Consider the following 27,883-nt stretch of genomic DNA (forward strand, 5'->3'; position numbering starts at 1 on the left):
CAGCCAAAAATAAATAAATAAAATAAATAAATTTAAAAAAAAAAGAATTCTAGAAAGACTACAGAGTCATAGGCACATAGTTGATGGAGAACTTCAACTATTAAAGGAAGACCTGAGAGACCGTATACTTGATTGTGGGGGAGACAAAGAAGGACTTTTGGTTCCAGGTTGTGGTCTTGGTCTCGTGTTTCCTGCTTTCCCTCTCTTCCCGTGGAAATGACAGCAGAGGACTATGGAAAAGAAAAATTCATTTCAGGGAGAAGAGGCAGACCAGAGCCATTAAGACGTTTCTGGAAATGCTGTTGGGTAGTTAAAGCTGTGGGGAGGCAGCTGAAGCCCAGGATGAATAATGTGGGGGTAATAGTGGAGGTGGGACCAGATTTCCAAAGAGGGAGAGTTAATGGTGGGTAGAAAGCATGGTGATTAGTAAAGGACTGTCTACAGAGCAGGAGACCACCCACCCCCTCTCGTATGTCACACCCCCTCTCCAGTGGGTGAGTGCAGAGCAACTCTACTCCTGGGCTTCAACCTGGCAGAACCTGGAAGAATGTCTGCTGAAGAACTGGGAGGGTCCTTGCACTGTTGGTAGGAATGTAAATTGATACAGCCACTTTGGAGAACAGTATGGAGGTTCCTTAAAAAACTAAAAATAGAACTACCATATGACCCAGCAATCCCACTACTGGGCATATACCCTGAGAAAACCATAATTCAAAAAGAGTCATGAACCACAATGTTCACTGCAGCTCTATTTACTATAACCAGGACATGGAAGCAACTTAAGTGTCCATCGACAGATGAATGGATAAAGAAGAGGTGGCACATATATACAATGGAATATTACTCAGCCATAAAAAGAAACAAAACTGAATTATTTGTAGTGAAGTGGATGGACCTAGAGTCTGTCATACAGAGTGAAGTAAGTCAGAAAGAGAAAAACAAATACCATATGCTTACCATATATATGGAATCTAAAAAAAAAAAAGGTTATGAAGAACCTAGGGGCAGGACAGGAATAAAGATGCAGACGTAGAGAATGGACTTGAGGACACATGGAGGGGGAAGTGTAAGCTGGGACAAAGTGAGAGAGTGGCATGGACATATATACACTACCAAATGTAAAATAGATAGCTAGTGGGAAGCAGCTGTATAGCACAGGGAGATCAGCTCAGTGTTTTGTGACCACATAGAGGGGTGGGATAGGGAGGGTGGGAGGGAGATGCAAGAGGGAGGCGATATGGGGATATATGTATATGTATAGCTGATTCACTTTGTTATAAAGCAGAAGCTAACACACCATTGTAAAGCAATTATACTCCAATAAAGATGTTAAAAAAAAAAATTGGGAGGGTCTGCATAGGGAGGTCCAGCACCACACCAGCCTGCTCCAATCTGCAGAGAGTAAAGAAAAGCTGTTCAGTAGACACCCCCCTCCTAAACAGGGAACTCTTGGTCAGTCCTCCCAGGGAGGAGAAAAACCTATTTGTAAAATAGGCTCCTTATACTAATTATTCAGTCCCATCCCTCACTCTGAAATGGGGATAGGCAAGCAAGGATCTGCAACAGAAAAGGACAAAATGAACAATGGGAACAGCTGACCAGGGAGAAAATAGAGATAATTCAGGGAACAGGAGAGGACTTATAAAATATATAATTTGTATCCTCAGATATTGCATTCATGAGATGAAAACAGGCTGACATGAAAATGGAGCCATCAGGAAACAAGAAAGCTTTCTCAGACATCAAAAATAGGATTGCCTACATTTAAAAAAATAGCACAAAAGAATGCTAAGGAAAAAGTTGCGATTTCCAAAAACCTACAGCAAAATGATAGAGAGACAGAAATGATAAAATGGAGGATCAGTCCAAGGGGACCAACATTTGCTTAACCTATAGGAATTCCAGAGGAAGAGAAAGAGAGAAAATGAAGGCTGAAATACGCAAAGAAGCGGTAGAAGAAAATTTCACAGAGCTCGGGAAAGACTTGGGTCTTTATCATAAAGGGGCCTTTAACAGCCAAGCAGAATGAATGGCCACATGACTGGCCATATGAGTCCTTGAGTTTGCTGTCGCTGTACATTTCATTCTCATTTGTTTGAAATAGAACACATGTCCTTGTGAAATTTCTAAACACTGAAGATAAAGAACAGACCTCAAACTACATCTGAGAGAAGACAGTGGTTCATCATAATTGGAAGAGGATCACATGGCAACCATGAGCCTGGTGTGTGGCAGAGTGTTTTCAGACGTGTAAAGACAGAGAATGGTTATCTTCCCACACATGTTCCTGAAAAAAATTACTTGAAGATATACTGCAGCGAAATGAAAAAGAAATCTGAGAGAGAGGACGACATGGAGCGTGGGAAGAAATGAGTCTGTCTGAGAACACACTGCAGGGGTGTCTGATGTGGTCAGCTGCACAGCAAACTTTGAGAGCATCCAGAGAAGCACGAGGCTTTGAAAGATTCTACAAGAAGAAAGGGAATTGCACTCAGTGGACAGTAATAATTAAAAGAATAGATCGTCTTAATGATGTGAGGCATATGGTACGAAGAAAAAAGAGAATCAATTTGGAAACGCAAGGAAAAGCAAACATCTAGCTATTCAAATAAGTCATGGTCCAAATATGAAGGAAACTCAAAGGTCCCATAATTTTAAACAATGGATGGACGGTAGGAACCTTGATGCTTGTTGTATTTTCCTTTGTGTGGCCCAGGTAATTGACCCAGGGCTACCTTTCTTTCTCTTTGAGTTCAGCCATAATGTTAGGTTCAGCAGTGAACAATCTGTACAGAATCACAGTAAAGTCTTCTGGTTTCTCCATTTTTAGAGTCAACATAAAGACCTAGTATGCGGGGTGGGGGTGGGCGAAGTGGATGAAGATGGTGAAAAGATACAAACATCCAGTTGTACAATAAATGTCTTGGGGATGCAATGTACAGCATGGTGAGTACAGCTAATAATACTGTATTGTGTATTTGAAAGGTGCTAAGAGAGTAGATCTTAAAAGTTCTTATTACAAGAGAAGACACTGTAACTGTGTGTGGTGATGGATGTTCACTAGACTTATTGTAGTGATCATTTCATAATTTATACAAATATCGAATATTTACTTTGTACACCTGAAACTAATACATCATACGTCAATTATATCTCAATTAAAAATAAAAAAATATAAACAATGAGGACCTACTGTATAGCACAGGGAACAAGATTCAATATCTTACAATAAGCTTTAATGGATAAGAATCTGAAAAGATTATATACATAATTGAATTATATATGTGCTGTACACCTGAAACTAACACAACATTGTAAATCAACTATACTTCAATTTTTTAAAAAAGAAAAAATATGCATGTCTTAAATGAGAATTACATTAGAAATTTGTTTGAAGCTTGTCCCTCCTTTATTGAGGTTAAAAATATATCTGATCATAAATAAATAAATACCATAATGAGATACTACTACATATCACTAGAATAGTTAAAATTTTAAAAAAATCTGTCAGTACCAAATATTGGCAAGGACATAGAGAAACTCTCCTTACATTGCTGGTGGGAATGTAAAATGCTACAGCTGCCTTGGAAAACAGACAAGCAGTTTCTTAAAAAGGTAAACATACATTTTCCATCTACCTGGCAAATCCACTCCTAGCTATCGACTGAAGAGAAATGGAAACATACGTCCACATAAGACCTGCACATAAATGTACACAGCAACATAATTCATTGTTCTCAGTCAAGAACTGGAAGCAAATACCCAGTTAAAAAATAAAAATAAATACCCAGGTAAAAAAATAAAAATAAAAAGGACCACTATGAAAATGTGATGATTAAAGAGTGAGACATAAACAGACCTGAGTGAGGATTACAGAACGACGTGTAAGCATCAACCATCCCCATCATGTAGAAGATGAGGTTGACCCAAGTAGGAACACTGACGGTGTAGGGAAAGGAAGGGGATGTGTAGAGCCACTAATTTCCTCATTTTACAACGTGGGAGTCTAACGCTGATGAAGCAAGTAGATGGTTCAAAGCTATCGTGATAACCAATAAGAGAATTAAACATACAGGCATCAAACGCGGGAGGGGCAGAGCAGGCAGGGCAAGAGAGCTACTTCCTTCTCTTTCCAAGTGGAGAATTGAAAGACACATCTACACGTGATTAATCGAGAAAGTGATAAAACGTGTTATGTCAACGAACAGAGGCCGCCATCAGGAAGCCAGAACACGGGGACAGCTGAGTGCCTTTGGGAGGTGGGGTGTGAGGGTTCCGTTTTTCACGGTACGCTCTGCTCTGTTATTTGCTTTTCAAACCATATATATGCGTCCACTGGATAATAGATAGCACAAAACACTAAGCAACGTGAAAAAGGAGGTTGGAGAATATTTAATGCCAACATAAGAGTGAAAAAATGAAATTATAAAACACATACGGTACTGCTGAATTTTTCTGTGGGGGGGCAGTCATGAGTGAGTGTTTCCTTCATCTTGCCTGCCTGTATTTTCTACGCTTTCTGGAAATTACTTATTGCCTTTGTAACGAGAAGATGGACGAAGGCCGTTGCTTCAGGCCAGGTAGGGCCTGCGTGTGTGGCCCGTTCCCTGGGTCAGGTCCTTTCTGTAATCTTGAAAGCCTGGCCCTCTCTGTGTGGCTGACTCAGGACTGCGTCCTCAGAAAGCTGCTGCTCGAAAAGAAAAAAAGCAAACAAAAGCCAGGATCCCTCTTACTGAGTAGCTGGTCTCGGGAGCTCATGACAGAGCCTCTTTTTGCAATCCTTTCTGGAATCTCTTAGATTCTCTGCCACAGCAAGCTGCCTCATAACCATTCATGGAGCAATTCACTTTGCTCTCAAGTCCTTTACCAAGAGTGTTAAAACCAGGAGATTCAAAAGGAATTAAGATATTTAAGGTGTCGTGCTATTCTTCTTACTTTGCATAGTTCAGTAAACAACATGCACAAACCACCCCCCACAACCCTGTATCTTATTCCTTTAATACACTCATCTGATTCCTTAAATTCTTCACGCTAATTAAATAAAGGGTGACTGTGAAAAATGAAATGCCTTTTGCAGGGATATACCAGGCCTGTTTTGAGAAATATGGTTTTTAAAGTCCAACATGAACCCTCTAGATATTCCAAACCCCTTTTGAAGCAGCAGAGCCTGTTTTGCAAACAAAAATTTACCCTGAGTCCCAATCTACAAAACCCATCAAAGAAGCTGCTTTTTAAAAAAAATTAATTTTGAAAATTGAAGTATAGTTGACTTACAATGCTAATTTCTGCTATACAGTTATAAACATATATATATATATATATATATATATATATATATATACTCTTTTTCATATTCTTTTCCATTATGGTTTATCACAGGATATTGAATATAGTTCCCCTTGCTATACAGTAGGACCTTGTTGTCCATCCATTCTATATATAATAGTTTGCATCTGCTAATCCCAAACTCCCACTCCATCCCTCCCCCACACCCCTCCCCCTTGGCAACCACAAGTCTGTAAGGAAGCTGCTTTGATTGAAGGAGTGGGAGGCTGAGAGCTGCTCATCACCCCACACGCACCACACCACACCCACGTACAACCACACACACACACACACACACACAGATCCCACGGACGTACACCACATGTACGGTAAACCATAGCACAATCACACACCACACATCCACACACACATTTAACAACCTACACACGTGCTACACACAGAGACACACACACAATACACCAAACCACACACACACACACACCACATCCCAAAGACCATACACAATGATCACACTCACAGAGTCCCCTAGGCCTCCGGGTTTTCATGGAACATAATTTGAAAAATCAATGCTTTCAATGCAATCAATCATTGTATTTCATTTTAATGAGCTATTTTCCTTCTTTTTCTTTAAAAGGGTAAAAACCCGTGTTCACCAGCAATGATAAAATATTTAGTGCTCTTTCTTCAAGAGCGCTGGTTTGAATCTGAAGTTAGTGCTAGGAGCTCTTACTTCTTGCTGGTTCTTTGAAATGAGATAGCAACATTTCCTAATAATCCTAAAGATTAGACATCAGGTCATCAGGAAGCCCAGATAACTTCCTGAGATCCATGACACAAGGGAGAACATCCTCTGTACAAAGTCATGACAAATGGTATGAATTGAAAAACACTTAGTTTCACCGGCCAGCGGGGCCCAAAGACAAAGATCTGGCTCCGAGCTATGTCCACGCGGTTCCAAGCCAGCGCCAAGCTCAGCTGGTCCCGAGCCGATGCGTTTGTGCCTGGAAGGCAAGAGATGGGGCACTACTCACTCCATGCCTGGGTCGCCTGGGGGTGACAGGGGCTGGGTGGGGAACACAGGCTTCCCCAGGCTGGCTCAGCATCAGCCTGGAAATAAGCACGGCTGCCTTTTCTCTGGCCCCTGAGGGATCACTCAGGCCCCAAAGCCGAGGACCAGCTCAGCACTACCAAGCAGCCAGCCTGATGGTGACCCCCGCCCCTTTCCTCCAGCCCCCTCCCCTTCCCAGTGGAGCAGAGAGGTGACCCCATGAGCAGCCAGGTGGCACCTGTCATTAGGAGTGGGTAGGGGAAATTGGACAGAGCACTGCAGGATGCAGGGATTGCAAATGAAAAATCATTTCACGCTTACCCTCTGTGAGTTCAAACCTGTAATGAGCTAGTTACAGACGGAAACTGGTTCTTGACTTCAGCCCATCATGGTCCATTGGCCCACCAAGAAAAGTCCCCCTCCCAAGAAACCCATTTCGAGCCCCATTGTTTTACCACGGCTTTATCCTGAGATAATTTCTAGGCAGCCTGGCGGGCTCGGGGGTTCCATTCCCAGCAGACACAGTTCCCGGCGGGAGGAGGGGGGAGTGGTTTCCCAGCCACAAGCAGAGCTCCGGGGAGGCCAGCATGAAAGGACAGGAGTGGCTGTTTCCTGAGAGCTCACCTTTCAGCAGAGCAGTTAAAATTGCCATTTCGATGTCTTGCTGACCCTCGGAACCCATTCTAAACACAGTGACCTGAAAACAGATTAATCGTGAAAAGACTGAGTAAAGCAAAGTGGAAAACAAGAGGGAGAATTGGGGAGTTGCTTAAAAAGGACCACAAACAAGATCTGGCGCAACAGATGGATGGATAAAGAAGATGCGGCACATGTATACAATGGAGTATTACTCAGCCATAAAAAGAAATGAAATTGAGTTATTTGTAGTGAGGTGGATGGACCGAGAGTCTGTCATACAGAGTGAAGTAAGTCAGAAAAAGAAAAACAAATACCATATGCTAACACATATATATGGAATCTAAAAAATAATGGTTCTGATGAACCTAGGGGCAGGACAGGAATAAAGACACAGATGTAGAGAATGGACTTGAGGACACGGGGAGGGGCAAGGATAAGCTGGGACGAAGTGAGAGAGGAGCATTGACATATATACACTACCGAATGTAAAACAGACAGCTAGTGGGAAGCAGCTGCATAGCACAGGGAGATCAGCTTGGTGCTTTGTGACCACCTAGAGGGGTGGGATAGGGAGGGTGGGAGGGAGGGAGATGCGAGAGGGAGGGGATATGGGGATATATGTATACATATAGCTGATTCACTTTGTTATACAGCAGAAACTAACACAACACTGTAAAGCAATTATACGCCAATAAAGATGTTAAAATAAATGAATAAATAAATAAATAAAAAGGACCATAGAGTCTGACGCTAATGCAGCAATCCCGAGAGCGACATGATTTTACACCAGGTGCTTCTGATTCAGAAAGAACAGCATTGCTCGTCCTGATTTTGAATCCTTGCCTGGATCTTATTTTATTCTTTACCCCATCTGGAGCTGAGGGAGCTCATGCAGGATGTACATGTCAATATCTAAATGGCTATTGAAGATGACAAAGTCATCTCCACTCAGATTTGATATATCTGTAGGAAACGTGTAGATTTAGAATTTCAAAGAGGCTGTCTTCTGTGCAACAAGAGTGCCTCTTCCTTATAAGCGTAATTAAGGAGGCGAAGAGTGGGAGAAAATGAGTGTATCTGGTAGAATTTTGTAAGTACACCTGAAAGCATGGTATATGTCACTCCTTGATGCTTTGAATCTGATTGATATCATGAGCCTCAGAATTGGTGAGATGTAGCCTGAAGTGCCCTGACATTTAAAAGATCTGAAGCACCCATGTCCCTCTTCCGAAGAGAATCTGCCTGTGCTTAGCCTGCTTCCCGCACATGGACAGAACCACCAGTTGGGTCAGGATCTGTAAAATGCCTCTAGGAAAAGGGTGAACGGAAATAGGAACTACTCCATCCTGCACACGTGGGCAGAATTAGAAAGGAAACATAATTCTCTCTGTGGAGCGCTTGGGAAGTCAACTCAAGACACTTACAAGTTCTTTCTTTTTCATGCACTCCATGATCATCGCAAAGAGCTGATGCGATTGTGTCTTGTTGTAATTAAATGTTTTCTGAATGGTAACTAGAAGCTGTTCTCTGAGGGAGTCATTGATTACCCTGTTCGAAGGAAATGGGAAAGAGAAGAAAACAACACAGGTGAGATCTGTACGTGAATAAATCAGACATCTCTATGCCCGTCTGGTATCTTTGATTTGAAACTTTATCATTGGAGGATATCCCAGGATAGCAGACCCAAAGGGACTATAGTCAAAAACTGTGTTCACGCTTGTCCTAAATTCCAGGCTTGTTGAAAAACTTACAAGGGAAAATGCAGTTGGGAGAGAGCATCTTCCCTCCTGAGAAAGAATCCGTAAGAAACACCACGCTCCTGAGAGCTCCCTCACCTGCTGACCTTGGGAAGTGGGAGAGGAGGGCTAGTAAGTCTTCCTTCTTTTACATTTTTGGAACAGCTAAATGGATCACGATTTCCTCTGGGCCTAACAAGAAGGTATTCAAAACCCCACCCTTTGTAACATATCAGAAATCTTACCCTCCTTCTTCAGAGTACTTGTGTGCAAAAGACAGGACGTCCGAGGCCCGGCCACTGCCGTCGCAGACCACCACGGGGACCGGAGGCTCTTCTCGGAGATACTCCAGGACCATGGAAATCACGTTTGGGCCCCCTTCCACCACGAGGCCCACGACGGGCACACCCTGCCCCAGTCCTGCAACACACACCACATCCACCTTCAGACCACGGTCACGGCCCTATTCGAGTGTTACCGACCAGGGTTCTTGGCCTTCCCCAGTCAATAGAAATTGATCAGAGGCCAGACAAGATATTCAGGCAAGGCTTTATTGGGGCCCCGGCTGCAGCAGCGGGGAGCGAAAACAAACAACAGGTTCCCTTGCTTGCTCACTAGCTGAGGGGGGGCGAGCTTGTTCCTTATATGGGGTGAGGGTAGGGGTGTGTCCAGGGGTCAGGCCGGAGGGGTGGCTTAGGTGTTCTGCCCGCCCCTCAGGTGGTGTTGTGTGCAGGGGGCATGCGCAGTACCCTGCTTTTGCTCCGGACACCCTGTTTTTGCTCCTGGCTCTTCAAAAGTGGCCGTTGGGTGTTTTGGTTTCTTTGTATCTTTTACGTCCAGAATTTGCCCCAACTGCCTGCATGAAAGCAGTTATTTTCAGTCCCATACAGTTTCTTAGTATTTTGTTGTTCGTGGAGAGGTGTGTCCATGTGCAAGCATTGCAGCACTGCAGCAAAGGGTCCCAGGTCCCAGCAAAGAGCCCCAGGTCCCAGCCTGTCTCAAGAGCACTCACTCTAATTCCTGAAACATGGTGAAGAGGAAAACCTTTAGGCCTGGAAGTATGCTTATGTGGAGTTAGCGTTCACCAGGAGACTTGAAGGAACTCAGGATGTGATGACTGTTTACATTCTTTTATTCAAACCCCATATTATAGCCTTACTGGAAAAAGCAGAGCCTTTAAATTACAAACTTTCCAAAACATATGTGGTTCAACTCCATGTATCACTCAACTGGCTTATGGACTACTTCAAGGTGAGATGTGAGAAATACGGAAGATTCTTCTTGCTAAAAGAATACCTCCCTGCTGCCTTGCCCCAGATGAAGTTCCCACCCTGGATGGCTGTCCCTTCAAGAATGACACAGCGAGGGCTTCCCTGGTGGCGCAGTGGTTGAGAATCTGCCTGCCAATGCAGGGAACACGGGTTTGAGCCCTGGTCCGGGAAGATCCCACATGCCACGGAGCAACTAGGCCCGTGAGCCACAACTACTGAGCCTGCGCGTCTGGAGCCTGTGCTCCCAACAAGAGAGGCCGCAATAGTGAGAGGCCCGTGCACCGCGATGAAGAGCGGCCCCCGCTTGCCGCAACTAGAGAAAGCCCTCGCACAGAAACGAAGACCCAACACAGCCAAAAATAAATAAATAAATTAATTAATTAAAAAAAAAAAAAAAAAAAAAGAATGACACAGCGAAAGGTGTCTGGACCAGCGATAGGAGAACTCCGTTCAATGCCTGGCCTCACACGTATTAGCCTTACGACACAGGGCCAATCACCAGGCCACCCTGAAGTGCAGGGAACCATCCGTAAAAGGTGAATCATCACAGGGCCTCCTCTACCTCCTAAAAGAGCAATAGATATAAGTATAAGAAACTGTTCGGCTATCAATGTCCTTGTCAACCTCAAGTGGTGTGTAAATATGCAGTGTTGTAGTAGGTGTTGATTCGGCCTCCAGGGGCTGGAATAGGCAGTGAGTTATCCAGGAGGGCAAATCAGTGGACCATCATTAGCCCACCAGTTAATACCTCGTACCTAGAGTCCTCCCTCTGTCTCTATGATAGGACTCTTTGGGAACACGGTAGGACAAGCTGACTTTTGGTGGCAGAACCTGAAGAGAGGGCTCTGGGAAGCAGGAGGTGGCAAGAGCATCCCAAGAACCCAGGATTCCAGGGCAGGGGGAGATAGTGGGAGTGAAGGAGCAGCAGAGACTGTTGCAGCAAACATAGAAATAAGGCTTTTCTGATAGAAAAGGAAAACAAGGAAACAATGAACAGGCTGGGGAAACAGCATAAACAGGCCTGAAAGAGTTAAGTGATCTTGGTTATTTTTTTAGCTGTTACTACTAACAAACACTTGTAGCTAGACTTATCCTTCATAAAACTAATTACTCTCTGACTCCATGTGAATTGCACTCTGCACTTGGCATTTCTTCTCCCCCTACACTCCCTTGTAGTACTCTTCATTTCAGAAAGAAGGTCATGGGCCAATAACTTCAGGGACACCAGACCTGGTTGCTGAGCTGCCTGACAACAGCTTTGGCTGTAAATTTGCAGAAGAAAAGAAATGCAAGACCTTCATTACTTTGAGGCTTATCACCTACCCCAGACCACAAGCCCTGGGCTATAAAACCTCTCCCTATTCCCCAGGAAGGGGGCACAGTTCTTGAGGCACTAGCCTGCTGTGTTTCCTCTTTGCCTGGCAAAGAATAAAGCTACTCTTTCAATTCTCCTCCAAAACTCTCTTTCCATATCTCATTTCGGCATTGGTGTACAGAGAGCCAATATTTTGGCATCAAGACAAATTTGCCTACTTCACAATTTTACCCCAAACTGGCTAAAACAGATTATATTCTGAGCATGTTTTACCAGGTGTCCATTAGTTGTGATGGGAGTTATTTTTTTTTTAAATTATTTTTATTATATATTTATTTATTTATTTTTGGCTGTGTTGGGTCTTCGTTTCTGTGCGAGGGCTTTCTCTAGTTGTGGCAAGCGGGGGCCACTCTTCATTGCGGTGCGCGGGCCTCTCATTATCGCGGCCTCTCTTGTTGCGGAGCACAGGCTCCAGACGCGCAGGCTCAGCAGCTGTGGCTCACGGGTCCAGCTGCTCCGCGGCATGTGGGATCTTCCCAGACCAGGGCTCGAACCCGTGTCCCCTGCATTAGCAGGCAGACTCTCAACCACTGCGCCACCAGGGAAGCCCGATGGGAGTTATTTGATCAACATTAATAGATGGTGAATAGGAGATGTGTCCTTGGTCTCACAGTTCTGAAGGCCTTTGGATAAAATCTGCCAGCACAGTTAGGAGAAGGTCTAAGACTTTCAAGTGGGGAAATTCAGAGTTTCTGGTTTGCTTCCACAGTGCATTTCTACAGTCAGGAGCTCTTAAATATTTTGAACAACTTTGCCATCTCCTACCAGAATAATCTCAGTTAGGTTCATTTCAGCAGCTATACACTGACGGTCTGCTTTGTGCCAGGCAGGCACCTGGCCAAGAGATGCTGGAGAAATAGACCAAGATGACATGGACCCTGCCCTTGAGATTTCCAACCCCAGCAAGGCTTGACATTTGAGATCTTTGGGACTCCAGTGGCCAAATCACCTTCTTTTCTAGAAACAGAGGAGAACTGGTTCTTCGTGGTTTAGGCTGGACCCCTGAAACTCCGTGCCGTGGGAGGTGACAACTGAGCACCCCTTTGCTGTCCCTGCCCCGCTCAGAACCCTAGGCAAAGGATGACAAAGGGAAGCCCACAGGTCACACGGCCAGGGGAGGCTGGTCGGTGTGAACGCGCACACGGCCAAGACAGCGAAAATGTGAGAACCATCAGCCAGGGAGCTGATACTCAGAAACCCACCACTTCTCATGGCAGACCGTCATTCTAACCACGTGGCAGTCTCACAGACCCCTTAATTATGCTTTAAAATGACCATTTCCCAGGCCTAGACTGTCTTTCGCAATCTTACCAGTAATGGTTACAACAAAATACTCTTTAAGATCATTCAGCAATGACTTGACAGTAAGAATCACTGAGTTATGAACATGCCCCAAGAGATGACACCAGTTATTTTAATTGTAACCAGTTGTTATGATCGTTTCATCTGATTGAGGTCCTTTCCTTTCTCTCTAGCTTGACCTCAGCATCCTCCTGACAGCGGCAGCTCCCCTGCAGTGTGTGCCCCCTGGACCAGCATGGAGCGGGGCGCCCTGTTGGGAGCAGTCAGCTCCTGCAGGCCTCTCCACAGGCTTCCCCACCTGGCCCATCTCTGGTGAGAGACCCAGAGCTACTGAGATATTTAATTTAATGAACTCAGAGCATGTAGTTGATAGAAGGAATCATACTAAGCCTTTGAGTGACAAATGTGTTTCCTGTTCAGACATTTTAAAAGTTTGGGATTAGCAGAGGCAAACCATTATCAATAAGATGGATAAACAACAAGGTCCTACAGTATAGCACAGGGGACTATATTCGATATCCTGGAATAAAACATAATGGAAAGAATGTGAAAAAGAATATATATATGTATAACTCAGTCACTTTGCTGTACAGAGGAAATTAACACAGCATTCATTATAAATCAGCTATACTCCAATAAAATTTTAAAAACTAACTATAATCATTACAAGGAATGAGAACCACTGGCAACGTGGCGGGAGATGCCACCACCATGGAAACGGCTGTGGGGCTGTTTCTCGGGTCCACTCTCCTCGTGAACTTGAGACAAAGCATCACAGCGCAGCTCAGTGATTTGGTAGGTGGCTAAGGGAAAGGGTCTTGCTAAGTCAGCTCCTGATGGTCTAAGAAGAGTCAAGGTGAAGCCTCTAAATACCCTCGGGTGCTCTCTCTTCCAGCCTGGTTTTCAGGGCAGCAGCGGCAGCCCAGTGGCTGTGGCCAGAACTTACTTGTGTTGATCTTCTGCAGAGAGATGTGCTTCTCCAGCTGCCTTCTCAGCATCACCTCGGCACCGTACTTGCCCAGGGTGCCATTGTCAGCCAGGATGAAGTGCGTGTGCGAGTTGTTGAGCACAGAGAGCTTACTCAGGGGGTTGGACATGGTCTGGTACACCCGTGTCACCTGACGAAATGCACAGCACAAGTCAGAGTTGCAAAACTTGGACAGTAAGACGGGGGAAGCAAGAACATATGGATGTGGAGTGACAGCTTCACGTAATTGTGCACTTCAACCTACTCTCGCTTCCCTAGCCTCTCTATTGAAGGATTTTTTTTTGTAAATTTTTATATCAAATTAGAAAATATTATTTTAGATCATGACAACCCAACAGATCATGATGACCCAGCAAGTACACTCCTGGGCACTTATTGCAGAGAAAGGAAAACTTACATTAATACAAAATCCTGTACACAAAAGTTTATGGCAGCTTTATTTGCAGTAGCCAAACTGGAAACAACCCAGATAGCCTTCAACAGATAAATGGTACATCCATATGGTGGGACCCCACTCAACAATAAAAAGGAGTAAACTTTTGATACATGCAACCATTTGGATGGATCTCCAGAGAATTAAGTGGCAAGTAAAAAGCCAGCCCTCAAAGGTTACATACTGTACGATCCCATTTGCATAGCATCCTTGAAATGATAGAACTGTAGGATGAAGGGCAGATGAGTGGTTCCCGGGGTTAAGGCAGAAGTGGAAGCAGTAGGGAATTGGGTATGGATATTGAAGGGCAACGTAAAACAACAAGGTCTTATGGTATACCACAGGGAAGTATATTCAATGTCCTATGATAAACCATAATGGAAAAGAATATGAAAAAAAAATGTGTGTATATATATACATATATACACACACGTACACAATGTATATGTGTGTATATATATGCGTATATATACATATATATACGCATATATATATGCAACTGATTCACCTTGCTGTACAGCAGAAATTAACACAACATTGTAAATCAACTATACTTCAATAAAAAAACAAACAAATGAATGAATGAAAAGGGCAACATGAGGGCTCCTAGTAAATGTTCTGCATCTTGACTAGATTGATATCAATTATCCTGGTTTCGATCTTGTATCATAGTTTTGCAAGTTCTTACTTTTGGGGACAGGATAAAGGCTATATGGGACCTTGCTTTATTATCTCCTACACCTGCAGGTGAAATCTACAATGACATTAAAACAAAGACTTCGATTTTTGAAAATTGTCCATTTCTGGGGAGAAAATACTTACATCCCTTCCAATCAGATCTTCTTTATTCTCCACGATGCCCCAGGGAGCAATTCCTATGGCACAAACCCGGCCTCTGGACTTGGAGGAGTGTTCTTTCAAGGCATCCCCCACGTGGCTGATGACACCTGTGAGAGGCCATAAGTCATATCTGTAGGCCCCTTACCTCCCATCAAACCACTATTCATGAACTTCAGGGACCCCAGCTCTGAACCACTCCATTTCCTACAGAACAGGGTTAAGACACTGAAAGTCTGAGCTCATAATAGCTAGTCATCCTGCATTAGCTCCTAGAAAAGGGAAAACAAAAACAAAAACCAAAGCAACTGTGCAGGAATTGTCTTTACAAGTTTCCAAGACCTAAGGATGGAAGTACGAGGGGTCTCTTTGGCAGGCCTTGGCTGCATTCAGCTAAAGTTGAGAGTCAGATGCCTGCCATGTTCCTCAACCTCTCTGGGCCTCGGTGTCCTCCCTCATGTGATCAGGAAAGGATTGTCAGGAGCCTCAGTGAAAATGAGGCTTGTACAGGGCTCACTTCAAGGAATGGCACATAGTAGGTGCCAGAAATGTTGACCATTATCATGATCATACCAAAATAAAAAACGAGCTACCGAATAAAGATTTCATTCTGCCATAAATATTATCAGAATGCAGTATCTTCTGTTTTTTTTATCATAATTATCCAAAAGCTCTTTGGGAACCACGATGAGCTCTGAGTTTGTACATTTGCAGCAAGGGATACAGCCTGCACTTACCTGTGTTGATGCCCCCAGTGAAAATCCAGGCCCCAGTGGTCACAGCAGCCTTGATCAGACCTTTCCCAAAGACCTGCTTCAGCTTGGGCTGCATCTCAAAGTTCTGGAGGCCTCCGTGCACGGATATTAAGAGCTTGGGGAGTTCCAGCTGCCAGTCTCTCACCATGAGATGAAGCAGTGAATCTGGCTTCGTGTCATAGGAGACCCGGATATACTGCAAAAGAGGGTGTGACCCTCAACACTCGTTCTTCGATTTGACTCTTGTGTCATGGGGAACAAGGCTACTGTTCCTGTCCAAGCAACAGCCGCCTGGCTTTCTCTCCCATGGGGTTCTGGGGCCCTCTGTGTGAGTCTGTGGCCAAACGATGGAAGGGAACTCTGGAGGGTTCCCAGATATAGCAAATAAAAATAGAGAATGCACAGGTAAACTTGAATTTTATATGAACAATGAAAAATGTTTTAGTATAATTATGGCTCCTGCAATATTTGGGACGCATTTATACTAAAAAATCATCTGTTGTTTATCTGAAATTCAAATATATCTGGGGGTCTTGTATTTTACCTAGCAACCTTAATCTTTTTTTCATTGCCTTAGGATGATTTATTTAATCAAAGTTCCCAGCTAATTTTCATGGTATCAGAACTTCTATAATGACAATAGTTAATACTGAGAGTAAAAGGAATCCTGAAAATTTCCAATAATGAAATATAGTAATATTAGCAAAGATTTATTTTAGTTATTTAATGCGTTCATTAAAAATTATGTGCAATCACACACATGCATATATGCGCAAATGCCTCCAAATTAACAAATTTGTAGGAAATTTGTAGAAACAAATTTGTAGAAAATAAAACTGGAGTTTAAAGGAAACACATTTTAAAATTTGAAAGCAAAGACCATTTATAGTTCTAAACAAAATTTGAAATACTTCTTCAATGTGTCTAGCATTCTTAGGAACACAGAAATTACTCCTGTTTGATTTTATCTCTGGATACTTTTTGCTCTTTTGAAACTTCTAGGAACTATACCTGCCAGGTTTACAAAAAATTTAGAGCAACTTATGAATTTATGTACTTTTAGGTAAAGCTTCTTAACAATTAGTCATTGTTGGGCTATATCCCAATCCACAGGTAAATCACAGTTCAGAATTACCTGAAATTATATACACTTTAGATGCAATCAAAAGTCAAACACGTCCCAAAATAAAATAAATATTGTTCACCTTATCCAGTGGCAACCCTAATCTTGAAGGCATCAATTCCAAAGTTGGAAAGATACATACACCCCAAAGTTCATTGCAGCACTATTTACAGTAGCCAAGACATGGAAACAACCTGTCTGCTGTGAACAGATGAATGGATAAAGAAGATGTGATACACACACACACACACACACACACACACGCGTATACATACATGGAATATTATTCAGCCATAAAAAAGAACGAAAAAATGCCATTTGCAGCAGCATGGATGGACCTAGAGATTGTCATACTGCGTGAACTAAGTCAGACAGAGAAAGACAAATATCATATGACATCACTTATATGTGGAATCTAAAAAAAAATGGTACAAATGAACTTATTTACAAAACGGAAATAGAGTCACAGGTGTAGAAAACAAACTTATGGCTACCATGGGGGAAAGGCAGGGGAGGGATAAATTGGAAGATTGGGATTTACATACACACACTACTATATAAAAAATAGATAACTATTGATAATAAGGACCTACTGTATAGCACAGGGAACTCTACTCAACACTCTGTAATGACTATATGGGAAAAGAATCTAAAAAAGAGTGGATATATGTCTATGTATAACTGATTCACTTTTCTGTACAGCAGAAACTAACGCAACATTGTAAATCAACTATACTCCAAAAAAAATTTTTTTTAAAAATTCCATAGCTGGCTCAGCTAGAATATGGCTCCAGAGGTTGGCCGGGACGATGAGGAGGGAGTGGGTGCTGGGAATGGGGGTCAACGGCCAACCTCGGGGCTGGACCTTCCCCTCAAGGTGAAGAAGAGGTTAATGAGCAGATGCCTTGGCCCCTGTGAACAGCCTCTTTGTGTCCAGGCCAGTAGGCAGGGTGCCCTTCCGGAAGACCTTACACTGTGGTCTTTGGAACACAACTGAATTTTATTTGAACAATGATGTTGGGCCGGTGAAATAGAATGAAATTGCAAAAATGGTCTCACTGGGCACGTGAGAGCATTATTCAGAATGAGCTGAAAGGAATCACAGTGCTGACGCCTCCCCTCTTGGCAGGGCTCATCAGAAAGGCAGAGGGCATTCCCTGTTTACATGCAAATGTGAAAGGCCTCTGTCTTCTTGGGCCAGCTGAATGCAAGCCCAGAGAGGCTGTGTGTGGACTTCAGAGGGAAATATATCCAGAAACTCCTAACCCATGTAAGGGAGGTGGTAAATGTCCGCTGTGAGAAAAAACAAAACAAAGCCCCAAACAACCTTAAAAAACAAATAACATCATTCGTCTCTCATCACTGGAGATGGTGTGGTATCTTCGTAGAGTGGGTATGGACTGTGATGTGTGAATTCACAATCTTGGTACGGATTTAAAGGATACTGCGTGTTCTTTATCATAGTGCCCAGTTTCCAAATCTCATGGCTAAAAACTCGAGTGTGTGGATATATTTCCTGTCTTTGCATTGAAAACTACAGGAAGATAGAGCCACACCCCTGAAAGAAGACCCAGGTGTCTGCAGTCTGGGAGGCTGGGAGGCTGGGCCTCTGATGGAGGCTGCGGCTCAGCGGCATCCCTTCCCAAGGCCCCTCTTACCATGGCTTTATTGGAGTATCCGCCACCCTGGAATTCAAGAATCCCGTAGGAATCTGTTGGGTAGCTCTGGGTGTGTTTGCCAACAGACCATTTTTCGGGCTGAGTCTCCACCTGCTTGTTCTCCTCTCCATTTTTGCTGGCTGTTACACTCGGCAGAGGGGGGATATGCTGATTGGTGAGCTGGCCACAGCAACACCTGAAAACAAAGGCAAAGCTCAGTCTTTCTATAACATTTTCCTCCTTAAGATGAGTTAACCTGAACAGAAGCAGCCTAACACCTTCCTTATCCAGCTTTACTGCAGACAGAAATGCCCCTTATGATGTCCTTTTCCAGATAATCAATGCATATCTATTTCCATACCAGAAAAGTATAAATACCAGACTATTCTAAACACATTGGATGGTTGCCCTTCCCTATTGAACACATTTTTAGTCTTTTTGGTGTCTTGACAACATGACTATGGCCATCAATCACTGAACATTCTGTGACAAAGGACAATCACGCTCCCCCATGCAGAGTTGACCTGCAATGATTTTTCAATATTATTGAATTATTCTGTTGCTAGAGAAATGTAAAACATTTCTCTACACAAGTAACGTTGAAAGTATATTTGTTTTGCTGCTTTTGCTGCTCATACTTTTGGTGTCATTTCGAAGAATCATTTGCCAAATCCAAGGTCATGAAGATTTACTCCTATGTTTTTGTTTAAGAGTTTTATAGTTTTAGCTCTTACATCTGACATTTGATAGATTTTGAGTTAATTTTTATATATCATGTGAGGCAGGGACTTAAATCCATTCCTTTGATGTCCAGGTGTTTCAGCACCATTTGATGAAGAGACTAATCTTTCCCCATTGGTTTAGGCAACCTTGCTGAAATATCAATTGGTTATAGATGAATGGGTTTCTTTCTGGACTCTCAGTTCTATTCCATTGGTCTGTATGTCTACCCTTACTCCAGTACCATACTACTTTGATTAGCGTAGGTCTGTAGTAAGTTTTGAAATCAGGTAAAGTGAGTCCTCCTACTTTGTTCTTTTTTTATTAGATTATTTTGGCTATTCTGTGTCCTTTGCAATTCCATATCAATCAGCTTGTCAATTTCTAAAAAGAAGTCAGCTGCAATTCTGATAGAGATTGCTTTGAATCTGTAGGTCATTTTGGGAATATTGCCATCTTAACTATGTTGTCTTCCAATCCATGAACATGGAATGTTTTCCCAATTATTTAGATCGTCATTAATTTCTTTCAACAATGTTTTATACTTTTCAGATATAAGTTTTGTTATTTTTTTTTTTTTTGGTCGTGCCACGCAGCTTGTGGGATCTTAGTTCCCCAACCAGGGATTGAGCCTGGGCCCATGGCAGTGAGTCCTAACCACTGGACCACCAGAGAAGCCCCTCAGATATAAATTTTGTAATTCTTTTGTTAAGTTTATCCCTAAGTGTCTAATTCTTTTTGATACTATTGTGTATGGAATTGTTCTGTTAGTTTCATTTTCATATTGTACATTGCAAGCTTATAGAAATACATATGATTTTTGTGTATTGATTTTGTATGCTGCAAACTTCTTTAGTAGTTATAATAGTTTTTTAGTGATTCCTTAGGATTTTCTATATACAAGATTATGTCATCTGCCGATAAAGATAGTTTTACTTCTTCCTTTCCAATACGGGTGCCTTTTATTTCTTTCTCTTACCTAATTGCCTTGGTTAGAACCTCTAGTAAAATTTTAATAGAAGTGGTAAGAGTGAACATCCTTGTCTTGTCTCTGATGTTAGGGGCAAGCATCTGATCTTTCACCACTAAATGTGATGTTAGCCATGGATTTTTCATAGAAGCCCTTTATCAGGTTGAGAAAGTTCTCTTCTAGTCCTAGTTTTCTGGGTTTTTTAAAAATCGTAAAAAGGTGTTGGATTTTGTCAAACACTTTCTTGGTGTCAGTTGAGATGATCATGTGATTTTTGTTTTTTATTCTATGAATGTGATGTATTGCATTAATTGATTTTCTGCTGTGAAAACAACCTTGCATTCCTGGGATAAATCCCAGTTGGTTATGATGTGTAATTCTTTTTATATGTTGCTGGATTTGGTTTGATAGTATTTGTTCAAGATTTCTGCATCCATATTCACAAGAGATATTAATCTGTAGTTGCCCTTTCTTGTGCTGTCTTTGTCTGGTTTTAATATCAAGGTAGTACTGGCCTCATAAAATGAGTTGGGGAGTGCTCTCTCATCTTCTATTTTCTGAAAGAGCTTGTGAAGAATTGGTATCTATTCTTTAAATATTTGGTAAAATTCAGCCATGAAGCCCTCTGGACCTAAGCTTTTCTTTGTAGGTAATTTTTGATGACTAATCCTGCCTCTTCACTTCTTATAGGTTTCTTCAGATTGTGTATTTCTTCTTGAATCATTTTGGCAGTTTTTGTCTTTCTAGGAATTTTTCCATTTCATCTAAGTTATCTAATTTATTGTCATTGGTATACAGGTCATAGTGTTCCTTTATACTCATTTCTATTTCTGTAAGATTGGTGGTAATGTCTCTTCATTTCTGATTCTAGTATTTTAAGTCTTCTCTCTTTCTTCATCAATCTAGCTAAAGGTTCGTCAATTTTGTGGCTCTTTTCCAAGAACCAGCTTTTGATTTCATTGATTTTTCTCTATCGTTTTAAGATTTTCTATTTCATTAACTCCCATTCTATTTTCTATTATTTCCTCCCTTTTCTTTCTTTCAGGTTTAGTTTGCCCTTCTCTTCCCAGTGTGTTATAACATTAGGAACTCTAACAGAGAGGCCAGAAGATACTCTGGAAATCTCTCTAAAGCCCTCAGCTCCTTGGTCTCACTAAGTCTAAGAGGAAAGTGTGGGCCCATCTGCTTGTGAAAACTCACATGAGTGAGTGGAGGACAGCACCTCTCCCCTGAGGCTGTCTGCATTTGACAGAGGAACTTATAGCCCAGGTGACTCCCTGGTTAATGACCTACGTGGGGCATAAGTTCTAGCTGTCCTTGACTTCTTCTCTCCCTCCCCCAAACACCAGAATAGTTGCTGGCAACTGACAGGGAAGTGCAAGTTTGAATAATGTCTTAATTATGGCTTCCAATTTACCTGTTAGGATCTTTAGCGCTGGGAATTACAAAGATACATTCTCGTTTGCAAAAGGTTTTTTCTATCCAAGATTTCTGTCCCTGGAAGAGAAAAAAGTGGAAATTAGACCAGGATATTCCCAAGCCATCCTCAGAGTTCATTCTTTTGCTTTTATAAAATGAATAGTAACAGGAAGTCTGTCCAAAACATCTGAATAGACACGTCCAAGAATGGTGGACACAAGTCTTTCAGGATCTTAGCTCGGTTTCTTTTAAGAGAAATGGCTCAGAAGTATGTATTCATGGTTTCCATAGGGCTACAACCTGGGCTTTGTATGCTAGTCAGAGTCTGCAAAGGGAGAACGATGATGCCCCTGGAGTAAGCCAGTGCCCCAGGGAGCCTGGTGTGGACGTGAGTTACTGGAGAAGCTGACAAAGTCGGCCAGTCTTTGGTCAGGTTTTTGATTTGCTCTCAAGACCCCATCTTCTCCAGACTCTCAGGCTCCCCACACACCGTAGTCATTTTACAAGTAATTTTTTTAACTGGTGCTCAGATTCACTGAATGTTATTTTTAGAATTAAAAATATTGGAGGTGGGATCCGAGAGCTGCGGGTGGGCTCGACGTACCCCACCTCGGGGTGGTGCTCTGACTGCGGCAACTGTTGAAGGGCTGCCTCCGGGGAAACAGCGAGGCGCCACTGACCCCTTAAACATCTTCTTCTGAAGTACATTCTACTCTAGGAGGAATGACTGCACTATTCTCCTGAGCTATGGCAGTCAGACCTGGTAGAAGTAACTTCTCTACAGAAACCCCAAACCTGGCAAGGATGGTTCAGATTTTGGCAGATTGTCGCATCATCCCCACCCAACACTGATAATATCAGCAGAGGGACCTTCAAGATGGCGGAGGAGTAAGAGGTGGAGATCACCTTCCTCCCCACAAATACATCAAAAATACATCTACATGTGGAACAACTCCTATAGAACACCTACTGAACACTGGCAGAAGACCTCAGACTTCCCAAAAGATGCCCTCAGGCGACCTACATGCAGAGGCGGGGCCAAAATCCAAAGCTGAACCCTAGGAGCTGTGCAAACAAAGAAGAGAAAGGGAAATTTCTCCCAGCAGCCTCAGGAGCAGTGGATTAAATCTCCACAATCAACTTGATGTACGCTGCATCTCTGGAATACCTGAATAGACAACGAATCATCCCAAAATTGAGGCGGTGAACTTTGGGAGCAACTGTAGACTTGGGCTTTGCTTTCTGCATCTAATTTGTTTCTGGTTTTATGTTTATTTTAGTTTAGTATTTAGAGCTTATTATCATTGGTAGATTTGTTTATTGATTTGGTTGCCCTCTTCCTTTTTTTTTTTAATATATATATATATATTTCCTTTTTCTCTTTTTGTGAGTGTGTATGTGTATGCTTCTTTGTGTGATTTTGTCTGTATAGCTTTGCTTTTACCATTTGTCCTAGGGTTCTGTCTGTCCATTTTTTTTTTGTTTGTTTTTGTTTTTAGTATAGTTTTTAGCATTTGTTACCATTGGTGGATTTGGTTTTTGGTTTGGTTGCTCTCTTCTTTCTTTCTTTTTTTAAAATACTTTTTAACTTTTTTATTCTTAATAATATTTTTTAATTTTTTAATTTTTATTTTCTTCCTTTCTTTCTTTCTTCCTTTCTTTTCTTTTCTTTTCTTTCTTTTTCTCCCTTTTCTTCTGAACCGAGTGGCTGACAGGGTCTTGGTGCTCCGGCCAGGTGTCAGGCCTGAGGCTCTGAGGTGGGAGAGCCGAGTTCAGGACAGAGACCTCCTAGCCCCACGTAATATCAAACAGTGAAAGCTCTCCCAGAGATCTCCATCTCAACACTAAGACCCAGCTCCACTCAACAACCAGCAAGCTACAGTGATGGGCACCCTATACCAAGCCACTAGCAAGACAGGAACACAACCCCACCCATTAGCAGAGAGGCAGCCTAAAATCATAATAAGTTCACAGACACCCCAAAACACTACACCAGACGCAGTCCTGCCCACCAGAAAGACAAGATCCAGCCTCATCCACCAGAACACAGGCACCAGTCCCCTCCACCAAGAAGCCTACACAAACCACTGAACCAAACTTACCCACTGGGGGCAGACACCAAAAATAACGGGAACTACGAACCTGCAGCCTGCAAAAAGGAGACCCCAAACACAGTAAGTTAAGCAAAAAGAGAAGACAGAGAAATACACAGCAGATGAAGGAGCAAGGTAAAAACCCACCAGACCAAACAAATGAAGACAAAATAGGCAACCTACCTGAAAAAGAATTCAGAGTCATGATAGTAAAGATGATCCAAAATCTCGGAAACAATGCAGAAAATAAAAGAAACATTTAACAAGGACCTAGAAGAACTAAAGAGCAAACAAACAATGATGAACAACACAATAAATGAAATTAAAAATTCTCTAGAAGGAATCAATAGCAGAATAACTGAGGCAGAAGAACGGATAAGTGACCTGGACGATAAAATAGTGGAAATAACTACTGCAGAACAGAATAAAGAAAAAAGAATGAAAAGAATTGAGGACAGTCTCAGAGACCTCTGGGACAACATTAAAGGCACCAACATTCAAATTATAGGGGTCCCAGAAGAAGAAGAGAAAAAAAAAGGGACTGAGAAAATATTTGAAGAGATTAAAGTTGAAAATTTCCCTAATATGGGAAAGGAAATAGTCAGTCAAGTCCAGGAAGCGCAGAGAGTCCCTTACAGGATAAATCCAAGAAGAAACATGCCAAGACACATATTAATCAAACTATCAAAAATTAAATACAAAGAAAAAATATTAAAAGCAGCAAGGGAAAAGCAACAAATAGCATACAAGGGAATCCCCATAAGGTTAACAGCTGATCTTTCAGCAGAAACTCTGCAAGCCAGAAGGGAGTGGCAGGACATATTTAAAGTGATGAAAGGGAAAAACCTACCACCAAGATGACTCTACCCAGGCTTCCCTGGTGGCGCAGTGGTTGAGAGTCTGCCTGCCGATGCAGGGGACACGGGTTTGAGCCCTGGTCCGGGAAGATCCCACATGCCGCGGAGCAACTAAGCCCGTGCGCCACAACTACTGAGCCTGCGCCTCTGGAGCTGTGCTCCGCAACGAGAGGCCGCGACAGTGAGAGGCCCGCGCACCGCGATGAAGAGTGGCCCCCGCTCGCCACAACTGGAGAAAGCCCTCACACAGAAACGAAGAACCAGCACAGCCAAAAATAAATAAATTAATTAATTAATTAATTTAAAAAAAAAAAAAAAAAAAAAAAAGATGACTCTACCCAGCAAGGATCTCGTTCAGATTTGATGGAGAAATTAAAACCTTTACAGACAAGCAAAAGCTAGAGAATTCAGCACCACCAAACCAGCTTTACAACAAATGCTAAAGGAACTTCTCTAGGCAGGAAACACAAGAGAAGGAAAAGACCTACAAAAACAAACCCAAAACAATTAAGAAAATGGTAATAGGAACATACATATCAATAACTACCTTAAATGTAAGTGGATTAAATGCTCCAACCAAAAGACATAGACTGGCTGAATGGATACAAAAACAAGACCCGTACATATGCTGTCTACAAGAGACCTACTTCAGACCTAGGGACACATACAGACTGAAAGTGAGGGGATGGAAAAAGACATTCCATGCAAATGGAAATCAAAAGAAAGCAGGTGTAGCAGTTCTCATATCAGACAAAATAGACTTTAAAATAAAAACTATTACAAGAGACAAAGAAGGACACTACATAATGATCAAGGGATCAATCCAAGAAGAAAATATAACAATTGTAAATATTTATGCACCCAACATAGGAGAACCTCAATACATAAGGCAAATGCTAACAGCCATAAAAGGAGAAATCGACAGTAACACAATAATAGTAGGGGACTTTAACACCCACTTTCACCAGTGGACAGATCATCCAAAATGAAAATAAATAAGGAAACACAAGCCTTAAATGACACATTAAACAAGATGGACTTAATTGATATTTATAGGACTTTCCATCCAAAACAACAGAATACACTTTCTTCTCAAGTGCTCATGGAACATTCTCCAGGATAGATCATATCTTGGGTCACCAATCAAGCCTTGGTATATTTAAGATAATTGAAATTGTATCAAGTATCTTTTCCAACCACAACGCTATGAGACTAGATATCAGTTACAGGAAAAAAACCTGTAAAATATATAAACACATGGAGGCTAAACAATACACTACTAAATAACCAAGAGATCACTGAAGAAATCAAAGGGGAAATCAAAAAATACCTAGAAACAAATGACAATGATAACACAACAACCCAAAACCTATGGGATGCAGCAAAAGCATTTCTAAGAGGGAAGTTTATAGCAATACAGTCCTACCTCAAGAAACAAGGAACATCTCAAATAAACAGCCTAACCTTACACCTAAAGCAATTATAGAAAGAATAACAAAAAAACCCCAAAGTTAGCAGAAAGAAAGAAATCATAAAGATCAGATCAGAAATAAATGAAAAAGAAATGAAGGAAACAATAGCAAAGATCAATAAAAGTAAAAGCTGGGTCTTTGAGAAGATAAACAAAATTGATAAACCGTTAGCCAGACTCATCAAGAAAAAAAGGGAGAAGACTCAAATCAATAGAATTAGAAATGAAAAAGAAGTAACATCTGACACTGCAGAAATACAAAGGATCATGAGAGATTACTACAAGCAACTATATGCCAATAAAATGGACAACCTGGAAGAAATGCACAAATTCTTAGAAAAGCACAACCTTCCGAGACTGAACCAGGAAGAAATAGAATATATAAACAGACCAATCACAAGCACTGAAATTGAAATTGTGTTAAAAATCTTCCAACAAACAAAAGTCCAGGACCAGATGGCTTCACAGGCAAATTCTATCAAACATTTAGAGAAGAGCTAACACCTATCTTTCTCAAACTCTTCCAAAATATAGCAGAGGGAGCAAGATCGTTTTGGTTTTCCTGGGTCCCTTGTATTTCCATATGAATATTAGGCTCTGCTTGTTGATTTCTGGGAGGAAAAAAAAAGCAGCGAGGATTTAGATGGGGATTGTGCTGAATCACTTCATCAGTTTGGGGAATATTGCTATTTTAATTATGTTAAGCATTTCAATTTGTGAACATAGGCTATCTTTCCATTTGTTTAGATCTTCTTAATTTAATTTCTTTCAACAATGTTTTATAGTTTCAAGTGTACAAGTCTTGCACTTCTTTTGTTAAATTTTTTTCTAGGTAGCACATTTTTTTGAGTACTTATTTTCTTTCTGTTACAAGATACTCTATGCCTGTCCTGTTCATTTCTTCACCCAGACTTAAAATGAGCCATTTCTCCAAGGAGCCCTGGTTCTGTATAATGGGTAATGGTATTTAGAAAACATTATCAGAGTGCTCAGTGTGTTCTAAAATACTCATTGTAGAGAGGAAACTAAGGCTCTCTGAGTTTAAATATCTTGTTTGTTGGCTTTCTGCAGATACTATTGTCAACTAAAATGAGCCAGAATTGTTTGGAGAACACTGCATTTATGTTTGCAGCCAGAATAAATAAGAGTGGTCTAGAATACATTATTGTTGTGAGAAAGCAAGAATACTTTCCAAGATGTTTAGAAGTACTGACAAAGATGCCAACTTCAAAGACCTTTTATTGGTTGAATTTTGATAATTTAAATATGAAAAAGAAGACCATGATTATAATAACTAGAACTAATTGAATCTGTAAAAAGCCCTAAGTCCATGATGATGCTCAAAAAGAACAGATTGTGTTCCATAAAATCATACCTATATGTGTCTGAGGATTTATGATCCCCAGTTACAAAATATACAAAAATATATACCTCATGGTTACTGGCTAAATAACTCATTAAGGATCAAGGAGTAGACTGTGGAGAAATGGATCTGTAACTGCGGTCCTTAGACCATGTTCAATATAAGAACCTCCCAAATACAAGTGTGGTTGAACATATGTTGAGGGAGCCTTCAGGAAAGTCTGGGGTCTAGTTCTGGACAAATGCTCAGGGAAGCTTGAGATTTGACCTATAACTCACCTACCTCTCAGTAAATTCCTCCATGCTAGGTGTACGTTGTATAAACACTTTCCAGAATCTCAAGCAGTGGGAGAAGTCAGGAAGCTATAACAATCCCCTCCTACCAGGAGTATAAAGTAGGTGCTGCTTATCCCTGGAAAAAACCGTCATTCTGTTTGGTTAGTATCACTGGCAACTGTGTATTTCCACGAGGATTCTAGGGACCCAGGATGCTGTAAAGGATGCAGTGTTCCCTAATTTCTATTTTTCCTATTTTAATGA

At 41.7% G+C, this 27,883-nt stretch overlaps 1 protein-coding gene across 1 annotated transcript in view; it reads right to left on the minus strand.

The window, feature by feature from the left end:
* TRPM1 (transient receptor potential cation channel subfamily M member 1) overlaps nt 1–27,883 on the minus strand; it is a 109,075-nt gene that overhangs the window by 52,232 nt on the left and 28,960 nt on the right. Inside the window, exons 2-10 of the mRNA XM_036842630.1 lie at nt 21,559–21,638; nt 18,452–18,647; nt 15,653–15,866; nt 14,901–15,025; nt 13,604–13,775; nt 8,955–9,129; nt 8,398–8,521; nt 6,959–7,031; nt 6,187–6,287 (exon numbers count right to left, since the gene is read on the minus strand). Coding sequence (XP_036698525.1) covers nt 6,187–6,287; nt 6,959–7,031; nt 8,398–8,521; nt 8,955–9,129; nt 13,604–13,775; nt 14,901–15,025; nt 15,653–15,866; nt 18,452–18,647; nt 21,559–21,638 — 1,260 coding nt within the window. The remainder of the gene's footprint in view (nt 1–6,186; nt 6,288–6,958; nt 7,032–8,397; nt 8,522–8,954; nt 9,130–13,603; nt 13,776–14,900; nt 15,026–15,652; nt 15,867–18,451; nt 18,648–21,558; nt 21,639–27,883) is intronic.

This window comes from Balaenoptera musculus, chromosome 2 (genome assembly GCF_009873245.2).
Source record: "Balaenoptera musculus isolate JJ_BM4_2016_0621 chromosome 2, mBalMus1.pri.v3, whole genome shotgun sequence".
Classification (NCBI taxonomy): domain Eukaryota; kingdom Metazoa; phylum Chordata; class Mammalia; order Artiodactyla; family Balaenopteridae; genus Balaenoptera; species Balaenoptera musculus.